This window comes from Bos mutus, chromosome 10 (assembly GCF_027580195.1).
Source record: "Bos mutus isolate GX-2022 chromosome 10, NWIPB_WYAK_1.1, whole genome shotgun sequence".
NCBI classification, from domain to species: domain Eukaryota; kingdom Metazoa; phylum Chordata; class Mammalia; order Artiodactyla; family Bovidae; genus Bos; species Bos mutus.
The window spans coordinates 11,673,339-11,690,905 of record NC_091626.1 but is presented as its reverse complement, the minus strand read 5'-3'; the positions used below and the strand labels follow the sequence as shown (position 1 = coordinate 11,690,905).

Genomic DNA, 17,567 nt, shown 5'->3' with positions numbered 1-17,567 from the left:
GCCCCGCATAAGGCAGAAAGCCCAGCCTAGGCCCAATGAGCCTGGGTTGTAAGGCAAACCTTGGCAACTCTTGCTGTCTCCCTGGTTCACCCCCTTCCCATCTGGTGCCTCCACCCGGGACTCTCTCTTTGGGTGGTCCATTAACCAGCCCATCAAAATCACTTGGGAGCTTGTCAGAAATGCAAAGTCTCAAAAAAAAAAAAAAAAAAAAAAAAGCAAAGTCTCCAGCCTGACTTCAGATCTACTGAACCAGAAAGCCTGGGTGTGGGGTCCAGCGTCTGTGCTTTCACAAGCTCTTCAGGGGTTTCTAATGCATGCTACAATTATAGAACTGCTGCCTGTGAGGAGAGGCAAGCTCATGCCGCGGGGGAGGCGGCTAAAGTCTGGAAACACTAGCAGCTGCTTACGCCACCTGTGGGTAAGGTGGCTGCTCATTGCTGGTGGGTGCCCATACCCAAAGTACTCTCACATGCACACACACACACTTGCACATATATGAGCATCTGGCATGATCTCAGAGAATCCATATGCAGGGATTCCTCTCAGATCCATTCGGTATAGGCAGGCACCCAAATGAAGGCAGGAAGGGGTAGGAAAGAACTGTTCTCCTCCTGGCCCCACAATCGCTTTGCCCCTTGTCCCTTTGGAGGGTCCCTGAGTGCTCCCTCAGAGCCACAGAAGCCGAGTAGTTGCCCAATCAGACAAGGCAGCCCTAGATGAGAGGTCAGGTGATCTGTGTGCCTAAGAGAACTCGGGGTATGTGCTAAGGGCAGCAAAGTTCTTTCTCTGCATAGGTGGGCCGGGGCCAGGGGAATGTTGGGGATCAGCAGGCAAAGCTTAGGCAAGAGCATACCACCCCCTGAGCCATGAAGCGCTGCCCACACGTAGAATTCCCCTTGGCCCCTCCCCAGGGCTGCTCCCCAAGCCCCTGCCTCCCCACCCATCCCTCTGCTCTGGCCTATGGAGCCCCGGGCAGCTGCCCACCTGGCCCATCCCCAGGCCCTGCGGCATCTCCCCCTGAGGATCTGGAAGTGAAATCAGGCCTCTGGAAGCTGCTGGGGATGTGGGGAGGGGAGGAGAAGGCTGAGCTTCCTCAGGCTCAGATCTGGTTTCGCGGCTGCTTCCCCTGGCGCAGTGCCACAGGCTGAGCCTCCAGCTGTGCTATATAAGGCCTGGTGGCTGGCCTGCTGGAGAGAGGAAAACTCGGACCCCCCAGCTGAGGAGTCCCGCTCAAGACACGGTGAGCCCCTCTCTGTTCTCCTTGGCCCATCCCTGCACCGCTCAGCCTGGCTCAGCTACCCCGGGGCACCCCCCACCAGCCGCCTCACCTCCCACAGACAAGACTTGCCTTTCTTCTTTGGAACTAGCCCCAGGTCTTCTCCCTCCCCGACGTGAGGATAGGGGCCCTCAGAGGGCCCAGTCAGGGTCTCTTACCTCTGGGTACTCCCTTTTTCCTGCGGTCAGCCAGCCTTCTTTGTCTGAGCACTCTGAGACCTGCGGACTGGGGAGCCTCACCAGCACAGCCTATGCTGAGGAAACTTCCATGGGCTGCCAGATGGGAAATGGTTTTTCCACAAGGTGCCTCAAGCCACTTTGGCTCCAGACAGTCCCAGAGCAGTCCCATGCTGAGGGCCGTGCAGGCCCTGGGGAGTGCTCAGCCCTTGGCTCAGAGCCTGGGAGCTGGGGGTGAGACCCACAAGAGCTGGGGACCCTGGAGACCCTGCACTCTGTTCAGGTGGCGGAGTTAGTGGCCTTAGAGCTGGATGGTCTGCAGTGTGGGCTTGGTCTGTTCTTCTTCTGGGACAACTAAGTGCTTTTGAATCTTTTTTTCCAGAAAGGAGGAATCTCCCTTTTCTCACCACACCCTGGACTTCGGAGGTTGAAGTGAATCCCTCTTGAATTTCCAGGCACTGGTCAGAATCGGGGTTGGCCAGAGGTCTGGGGAGAGAGAAAATTGAGCGGGAGCCTGGGTCCTGGCCCTATTACCAGGCCTCTTGGAGAACAGGGGAGCTTCTCTTCCTGTTCCTGCAGCCCCTAACCCCCACTCAGCAGTTACTGGGGGGCCCCAGCCTCTCCCTGTGGGTCTGCTCTGCTCTCCTTCAGCAGGCTTCTGGCTGTCTGACTCCCAAGCAGGCCAGAAATGTGTTCCCTCTGCAGCCTGTGCACATCTGGGAATGTGTTCATGGAGCTGGTGTGTCTGAAGCATCTGCACCCTCCAGCTTGCCTGTCCTGTGAGAGGCTGCTGTAGTCGGGGCAGGGGTTGCCCAGCCTTAATATGTAGCCCTGCTGTGCAGGAACGTGAGTCCCACCAAGGGCAGCAAGACAGGCCCCCAAGCCTGGGTCTTGGAAGTGATTTACGAGTCACCCAGAGGCTGCTCGGGGTGAGCACAGGCACCCCCTCGCTGGCAAGGAAACATCTCACCCCAACTGTCCCTTATGTCCCATCTCAAGGTGGGGTCCTAGCACCTGGACCCGGGGTTTGAATCCAGGCCTGCCTCATGTGAACTGAGATTCTGACTCTCTGCCTCTCCCAAGCTGCCCACATTTGCAATGTGGGCAGGTATTATCCTCACAAGACTTCATTCTGTCCGCCTTTCACTTTTGATAGGTTAAGAAATAGAACAGTTCTGGGGACTTCCCTGGCAGTCCAGTGGTGAAGACTCCACGCTTCCATTGCAGGGGGTGCGGGTTCAATCCCTGGTTGGGTTACTAACACCCCACGTGTGGTGAGGTGCGGCCAAAAAAATAAATGAATAAAAATTTTTTTTTAAAGAAAGAAAAGAAATAGTTCTGCTCAAAACCTCAGAGTCAACTCAGAGATATGGAACCTGATAAGCTTTGTTTCTTTGCAGGTCACTGATCTGAGAAACTTCTCAGGGATTGCATTTCAGGGACGCCAACTCTGTGAAGGAACCCTTATTCAGCTCCTGCCACGTTCCCCACAGGACCGGGAAAAGATGGCAGGGGCGAAGGCCTGCACGTTCTTCTTCCTAGTTCTGGAGATCACCTCAGCGTTGGGTACAGGCTAAGTATCTCCTGTCTCTCTAAGCTGCTACTTGCCATAGGAAAGTCACATTTGGTCTGGGACCCAACTCTGCACCTGCCTTAAACTATAGCTGTGGCACTAAGACCCGAGGCTGGTTTATCTTTTTATTCATAGTTTATACCCTGCTTGTTTTCCTAAAGGGTTTGAGATAGGTCCCAATATAAAAACTCACAGGACAGAATCTTCTAAATGAGGAGAGGGATAAGATGTCACTCAGAAGGAGGAAGAGGGTTACCTGAGGTAACTGCCCCCTCAGTGCTGAATTTAGCTCTGAGCTTCCTGACAGCCAAAGCAAAAGGAGTCCCTGAATTCTCACATCCGGATTTAGGGTGAGATCTGATTTTAGCTTCATGAAAATTCATTTCGACCTTGTAGCCAAATTTCACAGAGACACTAGAACCCCTTCTGGTCTCCTTGTCCTCAGACCCCATTCTCTGGTGACTCTGAGTTCACCAGGGAATAGGTGGAGAGAATTTGCCACGTGGGCTCCCCGAGGCATCTGAGCATCAGAGCTCACAGCACCAGGCTGCATACTGTCTCCCACCTCCCTTTCTTTTCCTGATTTCTAGCTGCATACTCAGGTAAAGCAAAAAATGCTCAGAATTCTCTCTCAGAGCTATGAGCACTGCGGGCTTTGTGACTGCAGATGCAGGAACAGAGGCTGTCCGAGCAGCTTGCCAAACCCTCTATGGGCCCATTTCCTGCCTTGCTCTTTCTGCCTGACAGCTCTTGTTGATGAAGATAATTAACATTCAGCAATCTGAAGGGAAATCATATTAGTTTGAATAAAAGAGCTACTATCACCCCCAGTTAAGCAGCAAAGAGAATACTAATTTGACTCTCTCATGTGAGAGTTAATTGCCTTTTGAAGCTTTTGCAGGCCTCTGCTCTCCTCTCACCTTTCTGTTTTGGAGCCTCCAACTCAGCCTCAGGTGGGTTGGGCCTCGAGGCTCGCTGCCTGTGGCTCAAAGATCCCTATACCCTTCCTCAGGGAGACTTCGCCAGCTGCGGTCAGAAAACTAAAGGACTGAGACTTCCCTGGTGGCCAGTGGTTAAGACTTCATACTTCCAGTGCAGAGGGCACTGACTCAATCCCTGACTGGGGAACTAAGCTCCCACAGCTTGCATGATGTGGCCAAAAAAAAAAAAATTAAAGGACCACTCCTCCAGCCAGATCCTGAGGGTGAGGGTGGATTCTCAAAGTCAAACTTTGCCAGGAGAAGGGAAATGGACATCTATTGTCCAGGTCTTGAGCTAAATGGAGTTGTTAATGCTTTACTCAGCAAACATTCTGTGCTAGGCATTATTCTAAGTGGATTTTATGAAGCTTATTTAATCCCTATAATCCTCTGAGATGGGGACTATTATTATCCTTACTTTATGATGAGGGGTCAGATGAGTTAAGTACCTGGCCCAAGGTCACACAGTCAGGAAGTGGCAGTGTCTGGGGCTCACAGTCTCAATCGCCGTGTACTTCAGAGACTTTGTGTTTCCTTATGGAATCCTCATGCCAGCTGGACCACCACATGTGCAGTGGGAACTAATATCTCCATTTTACAAGATGAGGAAAGTAAGGTTCCCTTCTGCCAAGGAGGATGGGCTCAGATCTTACAGGAGGAGCCCCCGCTGCCTTGCAGCATCCCATGGTCCATTTCTAGAACAAAAGGGAAAAGAGAACCACACTGGTTGAGCATATACTGCATGCCAGGTCCCTTTACCTTCACCATCACCCTGAAAAGGCACCATGACCCTGTGATGCGGTGATTGTTGGCACAGCTCTATTAAAAAAAAATTATTTCTTTTCATTGGAGGCTAATTATTTTACAATATTGTGGTGCTTTTTGCCATACATTGACATGAATCAGCCATGGATGTACACGTGTCCCCTCATCGTGAACCCCATTCCCTCTTCCTTCCCACCCCACCCCACCCCATCCCTCTGGGTTGTCCCAGAGCACTGGCTTTGAGTGCCCTGCTTCATTTATCGAAAACTGGCACTGTTCATTTATTTTACATATGGTAATATACATGTTTCAATGCTGTTCTCTCAAATCATCCCACCCTTGCTTTCTCTCACATACACTTGAAGTCTGTTCTTTATATCTGTGTCTCTTTTGCTGTCTTGCATATATGGTCAGTCATTACTGTTTTCTAAATTTCATATATATGTGTTAATATACTGTATTGGTGTTTCTCTTTCTGACTTAGTTCACTCTGTATAATAGTTTCCAGTTTCATACGTCTCATTAGAACTGGCTCAAATGTGTTCTTTTTTGTAGCTGAGTAATATTCCATTGCATATAGGTACCACAACTTCCTTATCCATTCATCTGCCGATGGACATCTAGGTTGCTTCCATTTCCTAGCTATTGTAAACAGGGTAAAGTTCTATTTTATGAGGAAACAAATTTAAAAGAACAAAGCTTTTGAGGTCATTCAGGCAGTCAATGTCAGAGTGAGACTCTGAACTCACGCCCAGCGCTCATGTTACATTCCCCACATCACCCTGCTTCCCTACGTCCCGAGAGGCTAGTAGCAGGACCCTGCTGGGCTCCTGTAACTGTCTTGGCTTCTCATTTCTCCTCCTGGCCCTCAGGGAGGCAGATGATGCTCACTCAGTCAGTAAGGAGAGTCCAGCCTGGGAAGAGGACCTCAGGCGTCTTTGCCAAGCCTGCTAACCTCCTGGACAGTGAGTTGTGGCTGGAGCAGGGACTGATGGGGGTGAGGGGCTTTGTCTTTATTGAGCTTGTTAAGAGAATCTCTGCAGTCAGGGGACAATGTCAGGGTTCCATAGACAAAATGCTTTGCTCAGTTGTGTCCAATTCTTTGCGATCCTTTGGACTGTAGCCCACCAGGCTCCTCTATCCATGGGATTTTTCAGGCAAGAATAGTGGAGTGGGTTGCCATTCCCTTCTCCAGCGGATCTTCTTGACCCAGAGATTGAACCCCCATCTTCTGCATTGCAGGCAGATTCTTTTACCCACTGAGCCATTTGGGAACTTCCATAGAAATCCACTTTTAAAAGGCATTTGAGGACTTCCCTGGCAGTCCAGTGGTTAAGACTTGGTGCTTCCCTTGCAGGGAGTCTGGGTTCAATTCCTGGTCAGGGAACTTAAAAAAAAAAAGAATATTTGGTCGATGTCTCTGTCCAAGCAGAGGGACCAAGTGTATAGGACAGCTCAGAAGCATGAGGCTGCCTGATAGATCCCAGGAATGCTGTAGGGCTTGCTGGGGCCAGAGCACAGACTGGCAGGGAGAGAGAAGAGAGAGGAGAGTGGACGTACTATCTCATCAGCACCTAAATAGCTGGCTAAGGGAGTTAAAGCTGGGAGTGGTGTGGCCCAGGCTGCATAGAGAAAGCTCACCCTGACTGTAGTATTGAAGAGGGGTGGGGATGGTTTGGGGAAGCTGGAGGTAGAGACACCAGGCAGGAAGTTATTGACATGGTATAGTCAGGCTGCTGAGAATCTTTGGCAGTAGCGTGTGCAGAAGGGTAAGAGATTCTAGAAATGCTGCAGAGGGATGCGATGGGGCCTGAGACCAGTGAGGGGTGGGTGAGGGGTAGCGGGGATGACTCCCAGGGGTTGAGCTCACCGGGGGCTCTGGGGCCCGGTTGGCTCCCACCTGGCTCTCTCTGGCTCTCTCTCAGGTCCTGGGGAGTGGACGATCTGGTTCAACATTGACCACCCGGGTGGGCAGGGTGACTACGAACGGCTGGATGCCATTCAGTTCTACTATGGGGACCGGGTGTGCGCCCGGCCCCTGCGGCTAGAGGCTCGAACCACCAACTGGAAACCCGCAGGCAGCACTGGCCAAGTGGTCCATGGCAGCCCCCTCGAGGGCTTCTGGTGCCTCAACAGGGAGCAGCGACCCGGGCAGAACTGCTCCAATTACACCGTGCGCTTCCTCTGCCCTCCAGGTGAGCCTGGCCAGCCCCCACACAGAGGGAGGCCAGGGCCTGCATCTGGCCATGGAAACTCTGGACATCGCACACATACACGTACTTCAACTCCATAATAACCCGTTAGTTTCATGAGAGCCATGTTTCCAACAGTATTCTGGGTTGATGGAGAGTTTCCCTTCAATCCATTTTACTGATGGGGAAGACCACATGCTCTGGAGCTGGACTGCTTTGAATCTGGGCCCACTATCTCTACTGTGTTCCTTAGGCAGATTTTCTGAAACTCTCTGAACCTCAGGTTTCTCGCATGTGGAAGAAAGGTATTAATATACCTTCATGCGGGATTTTGGGCTTCCCTGGTGGCTCAGACAGTGAAGAATCTGCCTGTAATTCAGGAGACCTGTGCTCAATCCCTGGGTCAGGAAGATCCCCTGGAGAAGGGAATGGCCACCCACTCCAGTATTCTCGCCTGGAGAATTCCATGGATAGAGGAGCCTGGCTGGGCTATAGTTCATGGGGTTGCAAAGAGTTGGATGTGACTGAGCGACTAACCTTTTCACTTTATGGGGGTTTTTACGAGGATTAAATTAGATAATAAGTGCAGAGGGCTTAATGCAGGTGAAAAGTGCAGTGGGCACTAAGTTTTCATTTCTATTTTAGTTCCTCTGTGCCAGACGCTGCTAGTTCTCTCCATTACTCAACTTTCACAACTGACTGTGAGGAATCTCTATTTTGACAAATTATTCCAGGTTCGGAGAGGTTAGGGAACTTCTTGGAACGACACAGCTGGTCAGTGGAATGCTGGGATTTAAACCCTGGCCTGTGTTCGCAGAGTCCAGGAGTTCATGCTCTTTCTGTCCTCTCTGCCCATACTGGGTAATTCAGAGGCAGCTGCAGGCCTGTCCATTATGACTGTGCATCCTCCCTTCCTGGGGTTCCGCCAGTGCACACGGCCTGGCCCTGCAGGCTCAGGTGGCAGTGGCAGTCACTAGATCAGGAACCCAGGCTGGGCAATATCTCAAGGTGAGGTTCGAGGCCCCCGTTTCCTTGCACAGAGGCCTCAGATCAAGGATGAGGCAGAGGGGGCTTGATGTTGCTGAGGCCCCAGGTCTTGACTTCCCAGGGCCCCTTCTACAGGAGCAGGGGCTGTTTTCACACTGGGAGAGAGTAAAGATGGTGCTGTCCTCCACATCCAAGGACAGCATATCAAAGTCCCAGCGCTTGGCCAGTAAGTCCCTTTCAAGGGCACCTATAGCCCATTTGGTGGTGTCATTGTGAAAATTAAGAGATATTACTTCCTCAAGTCTCTTGGTGTCCATCTGTTGGAAAAATCCTTGCAGGAAATATAAATATCAAAGACATCTAGGATGTAAATGGAGGCCTGGATCTCTGAGAAAAAGCAGCCTCAGGGTCAGGCATCCTGATGGAGTCCCCTTGGGAGGGAAGTCAGACCGCCTGCTGGTCTTCTTTGTAGGATCCTTGCGCCGAGACACAGAGCACAGCCTCTGGAGTCCATGGTCTCCCTGGAGCAAGTGTTCTGCTGCTTGTGGTCACCCTGGAGTCCAGACCCGAACACGCACCTGCTTGGCGGAGTCGGTGTCACTGTGCAGTGAGGCCACTGAGGAGGGCCGGCACTGCATGGAACAGGCCTGTTCAGGTACCACCCCTGCTCCTGGTACCAGGTAGGGCATGGGGCTGGGGCTGAATAGAGGATCAGACTGAGACAGGTTCATTCATTCATTCATCCACTCATCAAGTAATTATGTGCACTGATGGGGGACGTAGAGGATAATGTGGGAGCACAGAGCAGGGTCAATTATTGTCACTTAGGGGAATCAATTAAGTCTTCCTAGAGGAGGTGTCCTGAGCTAAGTCATGAAGGATGAGTAGGAATTCGTTACGCAGGCTGCTGAGGGAGGGTAACAAAGACCTAAGGATGAGAGGGAGCGTATGGGACTCCACAGGTGGGACATGGCTGAAGGAGGGCCAGAATCCATACATGCCCTCCTGATGTGGCCTCTTTTTCCACAGCCTGTGACCTTACCTGCCCCATGGGCAAGGCGAATGCTGAGTGTGACGCATGCATGTGTCAGGACTTCGTGCTGTATGGGGCTGTCTCCCTCCCTGGGGGTGCCCCAGCCTCAGGGGCTGCTGTCTACCTCCTGAGCAAGACACCTAAGCTACTGACCCAGACGGACAGCAGTGGAAGGTTCCGAGTCCCTGGGTTGTGCCCCGATGGCAAAAGCATCCTGAAGATCACAAAGACCAAGTTTGTGCCTATCCACCTCACGGTGCCTAAGACTAGACTGAAGGCAGCCACCATCAGGGCGGAGTTCGTGAGAGCAGGTACTTAAGTTCTCTGGGGGTAGGGCTGCGGAGGAAGGCTGGACTTTTAAATAAAAGGATTCTAGTACTCAGAGCTGGCTTCCCAGCTTGACCAGAGTGAAACTAAAAAGTCCACAAGTTCCAACATCATCTGGTTCCCTACCCTCCACCCATTACTTACCTTCTCTCCACTCCTATTACAGTCCCCACCACCCCCACTGAGTCACTCTACTACAGTTACAAAGGCTTCCTATCTATTCCTCAACTACACAGGCACACTCCTGCCTCAGGGCCTTTGCACTTGCTATATACTCTGCTTGGACTATTCTTCCCCCAGATAGTGGCATGGCTTGCTCCCTCAGATGTATAAGTTCTTTTCCTGACTCCTAGTGTAAGGCTTGGAGGTCACAGAGAGAGAGGCTGGGGAAATTCAGAAACAGTGCAGAATGGCCAGAAAATTCTGCTGGAATCAGAAGAGAAGGTACTGCCCTATTCGAAACAGCCAGCTCTGTCTCAATGGCAATGCTTGGGAATCTTGCCTGGTACAGGGTCCCCTTGGCTTGCCACTACCTCACCCAGATACTGCCTAAGAGGCTATGGGAGCGGGTCCCATCTGAGTGGATGGAGGGAGTGGACTCCATTAGGACCATTAGAAGGGGTCTAGGATGTGTGTGTGAAATTGTACGATTTTAACACATGTCAAAATACCTGAGGGAGCAAGGCTCTGGAGAACCTGTCACAGTGAAAAACCCCAAACACCATTTCTCATCCCTGTCTCAGAAACGCCGTACATTGTGATGAGCCCTGAGACAAAAGCACGAAGAGCTGGGCAGAGCGTGTCCCTGTGCTGTAAGGCCACAGGGAAGCCCAAACCAGACAAGTATTTCTGGTGAGTATTCTGCCACCTATCTGGCCTGATTCTCCTCTTGGAAACCCAGAGCTTTCTTGTACTGGGTCTGGAGCTGTTAATCATGACAATAACCAGCAGAATAAAGTTACAAGTAAGGCTCTGGTGTGGCTTCCCAGGCGATGCAGTGGTGAAGAACCTGCTGTCAGTGCAGGAAATGCAAGAGATGTGGGTTCCATCCCTGGGTCAGGAAGATCCCCTGGAGTAGGAGATGGCAACATACTCCAGTATTCTTGCTTGGAAAATTCCATGGACAGAAGAGCCTGGAAGGCTACAGTCCATGAGGTCACAGAGTTGGACATGACTGAGTGCACACACGCAAACACACACACACACACACACACACACAGCCCTGGTGCATCATCAGGGAATGGGGACTTCTCTGGTGGTCCAGTGGTTAAGACTGCAAGGGGTGTAGTTTTGATCCCCTGTCAGGGAACTAAGATTCTAACATGCAAAAATGAGAAAAAATTAAACAAAAATTTTTTTAAAGTGGGGGCCAACAGGGTTGAGGCCACTTAGCAAGCCCTGTTGTCCTGTTGAAGCTGGGGTCCCTACAGAGCAGCTGTGGTCTTAGGGTCCTGACTCTATATCCTTGGGACACAGAACCAGGTTTCCCGTCCTAATTTCCCCAAGGCAAACAAGGTTAGAGTCCCCAGTGGCTGTCCTTTACCCTTCACAAACATTTTACAGCCATTATCTTATTTGACCCTCCCAACAATTCTACGGATCAGCTAGGAATCATGGCATCTACTTCAGATGAATGGAACAGGAAGTTGAAGCTCAGAGGTGAAAGGATTCGTCCAAGGGTCCATAGGCAGTCAGCGGTGGGGCTGAGACTGAGAAGCAAGTCCCTTGACTCCCAGGCCAGTCAGTGATCTTGAATGAGCCGAGTCAGTTGTAGAGTTGGCATCTGCAGGACATGTCCGTCACCTGCCTGGCTCCTGACACTGTCCTTAAGGATAGCAGCCCTTCCACTGTCCCCTCAGGCTGTCCCTCTCCATCCCTTGCAGGTACCATAACAACACACTGTTGGACCCCTCCCTCTACAAGCACGACAGCAAGCTGGTGCTGAGGAATCTGCGGCGGGACCAGGCCGGGGAGTACTTCTGCAAGGCCCAGAGCGATGCTGGGGCTGCAAAGTCCCGCATTGCCCAGCTGACTGTCATAGGTAAGCCTGGCAGGGCCCCTGGAAAACCCCTGTCAGAGTGGGCATAACTGAACAAAACTTGGGCTGTCCTGAGCTGTGCCCAGTGCTGTGCTTTCTGGGACACAAAGATGGCACAGACCTTGATCCTACCCTCACAGATCTGCCACTCCAGGAGGTGTGGAGAAATAAGAGACAAGTCAGTAGAGATAGAAAAAAAATGCAGCTGAAACAGGAGATAAGGAGTTGTGGATGTTACTTACAGATGAGAAACAGAGAACTGGAATTCCAGGTGGGAATGATTGTTGTGGGTTGCTGGAGGCGTAAACAGTGGTTTTTAGCTTTGGCCACCCACTGGGATCAACTGTTTCATTTTTTTTTTAACTTTTAATTTTGTATTGGGGTACAGCCGATTAGGGCCTCCCTGGTGGCTCAGTGGTAAAGAATCTACCTGCAATGCAGGAGTTGCAGGAGATGCAGTTTCGATCCCTGGGTCAGGAAGAACCCCTGGAGGAGGGCATGGCAACCCACTCAGTATTCTTGCCTGGAGAATCTCATGGACAGAGGAGCCTGGCAGGCTACGGTCCACAGGGTTGCAAAGAGTCAGACACGACTGAAGTGACTTAGCACGTGTGCACAGATAGCTGATTAACAATGTTGTGGTAGTTTCAGGTGAACAGTGAAGGGACTCGGCCACATATCTACATTTATCCATTCTCCCTCAAACTCCCTTCCCATCCCGGCTGCCACATAACATGGAGCAGAGTTTCCTGTGTTACCGTAGGTCCAACTGATGAGTTTTTAAGAAATATTGATGCCTGTGTTTTACCTCCAGGAAGCTTGATTTTATTGGTTTGGAATGTGGCCTGGGAACACTCAGGTTAAAAGCTCTCCCCGGTAATTCTAATTCGTGGCCAGTATTGTGAACCCCTGACGTTAAACAATGGCCAGGGTCTGTGTGTATGGAGGTGGGGACATTCCAGATCAAGGGCCACCGTGAGCAAAGTTATAGAAGTGGGAAACTGAGGGGGCTTTACAAGAGTGACCTGATTAAAGCTGGCTTCTAGAAGTGAGCTGAAGGTGGGGAGACCGGAGGCTGAGACCGGTCAGGAACCTGTACTTGCAAAGTGAGGGGGAAGGAGGGTATCTTAGTAATTGGCCTAAACAAAACCAAACAAAAGTCAGGAGGAAATTTGTTGGGAGGATTCTGGAATATTTCACAGACTCCAAGAAAGTTGAGCAACACAGCTCAGGACAGACAGGACACAGGACACTTGGACCTTGGCAGATGAGATGTGGAACCCTGTCAACTGTGGTTCCCAGCTCATTATACCAGTGCTCCCTGCTTGTCACAGTTATTCTTAATACTTTATATGTTTAATATTTTAAATTAAAAAGTAATTTAATATTCAAGTTAAATTTATAGATAATAACTACATGTGATTTTAAGATATATATATATATATGGAACATGCTCCTAATGACATAAAACGGAAATATAAAAAAATAATTTTAATGCAAAATCATATGTATTTAAATATGTAAGTGTTAACGACACAAGAACACCCACCAAGAAGTCAGACACTTGCACTTGAATCCAGTCACCATGAATGTGACAACAACAAGTACTGACCTTGGGCAGTTGTAGGGAGGTGATTTTTCTGAGACAAGAAGCAGTTCTCGGTATTTGACCAAGCTAAACAAAGTACAATCTTAGCTCGATTTATATGGTAGTGCATTCTTCAAAAATTCAATGCATGGTAAAACCATGTATAAAACACCAGGTTCTGATCATTTAAACATGCTTTCCATGTACGTGAATGTCTATAGAATATGTGAAAGCAGAATGCAGAAAAATTCTTTATGTCACACAGTGCCAGGCACTGCAGAAAACAGAGCTGCAAGCCCGCCCCACCCACAAAAAGCCAGTAGCAGTCCCAGTTTTGGTGGTAACTCAGAACACCCTCACAAATTTTCAAGATCCCTCCAATGAGAACCATTACTGTAGTGGTCTCCACAAGGAACTCTGTTTCTCCAAGGATAAAATGGAATTAGTAATGGCTATCCATTCTCCCTCAGAGGAGTTCTGTGAGAGTTGGGACTGTGCCAGTGCTTTGAAAACCCGAAAGCACACAGAGACGTCAGAGATGTGAGGTTGAGGTGCCCTTCGTGTAGGAAAAGGACTGCATTTAATGTCTGAACTATTTCCCTCCATAGCCTCTGATGAGATTCCTTGCAACCCAAACCCTGAGAGCTACCTTATCCGGCTGCCCCATGACTGTTTCCAGAATGCCACCAACTCCTTCTACTATGATGTGGGTCGTTGCCCTGTCAAGACCTGTGCAGGGAAGCAGGATAATGGGATCAGGTGCCGAGATGCTGTGGAGCACTGCTGTGGGATCTCCAAAACAGAGGACAGGGAGATCCAGTGCAGCGGGTACACACTGCCCACCAAGGTGGCCACGGAGTGCAGCTGCCAGCGGTGTACGGAGACTCGGAGAATCGTGCGGGGCCGAGTCAGCGCAGCTGACAATGGGGAACCCCTGCGCTTCGGCCACGTGTACATGGGGAACACCCGTGTGAGCATGACTGGCTACAAGGGCACATTCACTCTGCATGTCCCTCAGGACACAGAGAGGCTGGTGCTCACGTTTGTGGACAGGATGCAGAAGTTCGTCAACACCACCAAAGTGCTGCCCTTCAATAAGAAGGGGAGTGCCGTGTTCCATGAGATCAAGATGCTTCGGCGGAAAGAGCCCATCACCTTGGAGGCCACGGAGACCAACATTATCCCCTTGGGGGATATGGCTGGTGAAGACCCTGTGGCTGAGCTGGAGATCCCATCCAAGAGTTTCTACCGGCAGAACGGGGAGCCCTACATGGGAAAAGTAAAGGCCAGTGTGACCTTCCTGGATCCCCGGAATATTTCCACAGCTACTGCTGCCCAGAGTGACCTGAACTTCATCAATGATGAAGGAGACACTTTCCCTCTTCGGACATATGGCATGTTCTCTGTGGACTTCAGAGATGAAGCCACCTCAGAGTCCCTTAATGTTGGCAAGGTGAAGGTTCATCTTGACTCGACCCAGGTCAAGATGCCAGAGCATGTGCCCATGATGAAACTCTGGTCGCTCAACCCAGACACAGGGCTGTGGGAGGAGGAAGGTGACTTCAAACCTGAAAGCCAAAGGCGGAACAGAAGGGAAGACAGGACCTTCCTGGTGGGCAACATGGAGATCCGTGAGAGGAGGCTTTTTAACCTGGATGTCCCGGAAAGCAGGAGGTGCTTCATCAAGGTGAGGGCCTACAGGAGTGAGAGGTTCTTGCCCAGTGAGCAGATCCAGGGGGTTGTGGTCTCTGTGATCAACCTGGAGCCCAGGACTGGCTTCTCCTCCAACCCCAGGGCCTGGGGCCGCTTTGACAGTGTCCTCACGGGTCCCAATGGGGCCTGCCTGCCTGCCTTCTGTGATGACCAGTCCCCCGATGCTTACTCTGCCTATGTCTTGGCCAGCCTGGCTGGGGAAGAACTGGAAGCAGTGGAGTCTTCTCCTAAATTCAACCCAAATGCAATTGGTGTCCCTCAGCCTTACCTCAACAAGCTCAAGTACCGCCGGACAGACCATGAGGACCCACGGGTCAAGAAGACGGCTTTCCAGATCAGCATGGCCAAGCCACGGCCCAACTCACCTGAGGAGGGCAATGGACCCATCTATGCATTTGAGAACCTTCGGGAATGCGAGGACGCACCACCCAGTGCGGCCCATTTCCGGTTCTACCAGATTGAGGGGGATCGGTATGACTATAACACAGTCCCTTTCAACGATGATGACCCCATGGGCTGGACTGAAGACTACCTGGCATGGTGGCCCAAGCCAATGGAGTTCAGGGCTTGCTACATCAAGGTGAAGATTGTGGGGCCACTGGAGATAAATGTGCGATCCCGTAACATGGGGGGCACCCACCGGCGGACAGTGGGAAAGCTGTACGGAATCCGGGATGTGAAGAGCACACGGGACAGGGACCAGCCCAACATCTCCTCTGCCTGTTTGGAGTTCAAGTGCAGTGGGATGCTCTATGACCAGGACCGTGTGGACCGCACGCTGGTGAAGGTCATCCCCCAGGGCAGTTGCCAACGAGCCAGTGTAAACTCTATGCTGCATGAGTACCTGGTCAACCACCTACCACTGGCGGTCAACAACAACACCAGTGAGTACACCATGCTGGCGCCCTTGGACCCACTGGGCCACAACTATGGCATCTACACTGTCACTGACCAGGACCCTCGCACAGCCAAGGAGATTGCGCTCGGCCGGTGCTTTGATGGCACATCTGATGGCTCCTCCAGAGTCATGAAGGCCAATGTGGGAGTGGCCCTCACCTTTAACTGCGTAGAGAGGCAGGTGGGCCGTCAGAGTGCCTTCCAGTACCTCCAGAACACCCCGGCCCAGCCCTCCCCTGCAAGCACTGTCAGGGGAAGAGTGCCTTCAAGGAGGCAGCGGGCAAGTCAGGGTAGCCAGCGTGGAGGGGTGGCCTCTCTGAGGTTTCCTGGGGCTGCTCAGCAGCCTCTGAGCGACTGAGGCTTGTGGTACTTCTCTTCTCCTGCCATCTCACATGACAGCCTTGTGGGACTGACGCCCAAACTGTCACTCGGTTAATTTAAGCCCATCTGTTCTGGTGCAACTTGCGTGTTTGTTTCTTCATTCCTTTACTTACTTATTGTCTTTGTCCCGTGATACTGATTGGCATGAAGCCCCTAAGATGTCAAAATAAAGCCCCACTGTCCTGTTCTCTCTCTACAAGAAACAAGAAACTGGCCATGGGCAAACTCTGTGGCTTCAAGCATTCTTCCTTTAGTGCCGTACCTGGAAATGTCTTTCATTTTCTTTTTTGCATGGTTTTTCCCACCTCAAATGATAATCTGATGTTGAAGATCTGATAACCAATATAAAGTGTAATTCTTGGCCTGGCTCCATAGAATGTAAGCAAGGCCTGCATCACAGTTCATACATATAAAAGGTGGTGAAATAAAGAAATAAACTATATTGTTACTTGAAATGTTACTAACATTTCTTTGCTGAATCTGGAACTCTAGTGCATGTTCAGTGTTCAGCTGTTGAATATAAGGTAATCATATTTCCTCTGCCAAATCTGGAAAAGACATCACCTGGTATCCACAGCTGCACTCGGTTGCTAACTATATTAATGTGTTTCCTTTTATATTTGCTATTGTTCTTGCTAGAAGCCCAGTGTGGCCCAGAACAGATGTCAATAAATGCACATTTTGTACTTGATTTTGAGGTCACTGACCTGTCTTTAAACCATTAAAGTGAGCTAACTGCTCAGAGGGACAGAGGGGTCTCTGGAAAATGGTCACAAGTTGCCTCGAGGCATAGCGCCACCTAACCCCAAGTTACAGGGCTGGGTGACTAGGCACATATTCCAGTGGTCAAGTTTGTTCTCATGGATCATATTTTCCATTTGCAGAGGAGAGCAGAGATTCCTGGAGTTAAAAGCATGTTCTGGGCCCCTGAACAAAGCTGAAAACATGTCCTGATTTTTTTTTTCATCCCTTCCAATACTGGGGAGCTTATACAATGGTTTGGCCCAGGGTCTGGCAAGCTGGCCCAGTGGTCCTTTGGCAACCCCCCTCAGTGTGCTGCCTTCTCCAGCTGGGTTGGCTGGCCTCACTCAGAAGGATGGGCTTTTTATTTTTTTCATTCCAAGCTCTTTTAAAGATGCCCAGCTTTTCCAGACACCAGACCTCTGTTGTGTATAATAGCCTCTGTCCCTTGAGTAAAATGACTGGTCCAAATGGATAGGTTTTTTTTTTGGAAAAGGTGTTTGGTTTAAAATAGTATATCAGAGGCCCTAGATGGTGCCAGAGTGATCCTGGAGGCATCAACAGCCAGGGATGAGTAAGATGTACTGATTTCTTCTTTCCTAAACTCTCCAGAATCTATTACAAAAGAGGCCAAGGGGTGAGGAGAGCGCATCACTTACAATCAGGACAAAATGCTCTCCCTGATCCCCTGGCAGGCCTGGTACAGCTCATTTTGGCCACCTCCGGTCTGGCCTGGATTTGTAATCTTGGATCAGCCTCTGCCCAGTTCCCAGGGGTTTGGTTCATAATTGACTAGAAATTTCTCTGGCTAAGCACCCCACTTCCATGACCTCTGAGAGTGAGTGTACGCAGGGCTAGGTCCTCGCAGCTTTGTGACTGCTCCTTAACCTACTTCCAGGC

The 17,567-nt window shown here is 50.7% G+C and overlaps 1 protein-coding gene and 1 long non-coding RNA gene across 4 annotated transcripts in view; one reads left to right on the top strand and one right to left on the bottom strand.

The window, feature by feature from the left end:
• LOC138989362 (uncharacterized) overlaps positions 1-1,700 on the bottom strand; it is a 34,515-nt gene extending 32,815 nt beyond the window's left edge. The window contains exon 1 of the long non-coding RNA XR_011465549.1: positions 1,435-1,700. This is a non-coding gene — a long non-coding RNA (uncharacterized lncRNA). The remainder of the gene's footprint in view (positions 1-1,434) is intronic.
• On the top strand, positions 1,086-16,617 carry CILP (cartilage intermediate layer protein). 3 transcript variants are annotated; one of them, XM_005899966.2, is made up of 9 exons: positions 1,086-1,240; positions 2,853-3,018; positions 5,643-5,735; positions 6,696-6,965; positions 8,422-8,604; positions 8,979-9,293; positions 10,053-10,161; positions 11,193-11,350; positions 13,544-16,617. In XM_005899966.2, exons 2-9 carry the CDS (start codon positions 2,958-2,960, stop codon positions 15,901-15,903), a joined length of 3,549 nt encoding a protein of 1,182 aa, XP_005900028.2. In that variant the 5' UTR covers positions 1,086-1,240; positions 2,853-2,957; the 3' UTR covers positions 15,904-16,617. The 3 variants fall into 3 exon arrangements, with proteins under 3 accessions (XP_005900028.2, XP_070233386.1, XP_070233387.1); XM_070377285.1 differs by lacking the exon at positions 5,643-5,735; XM_070377286.1 differs by lacking the exons at positions 5,643-5,735; positions 6,696-6,965.
• The last annotated feature ends 950 nt before the right edge of the window (positions 16,618-17,567 follow it).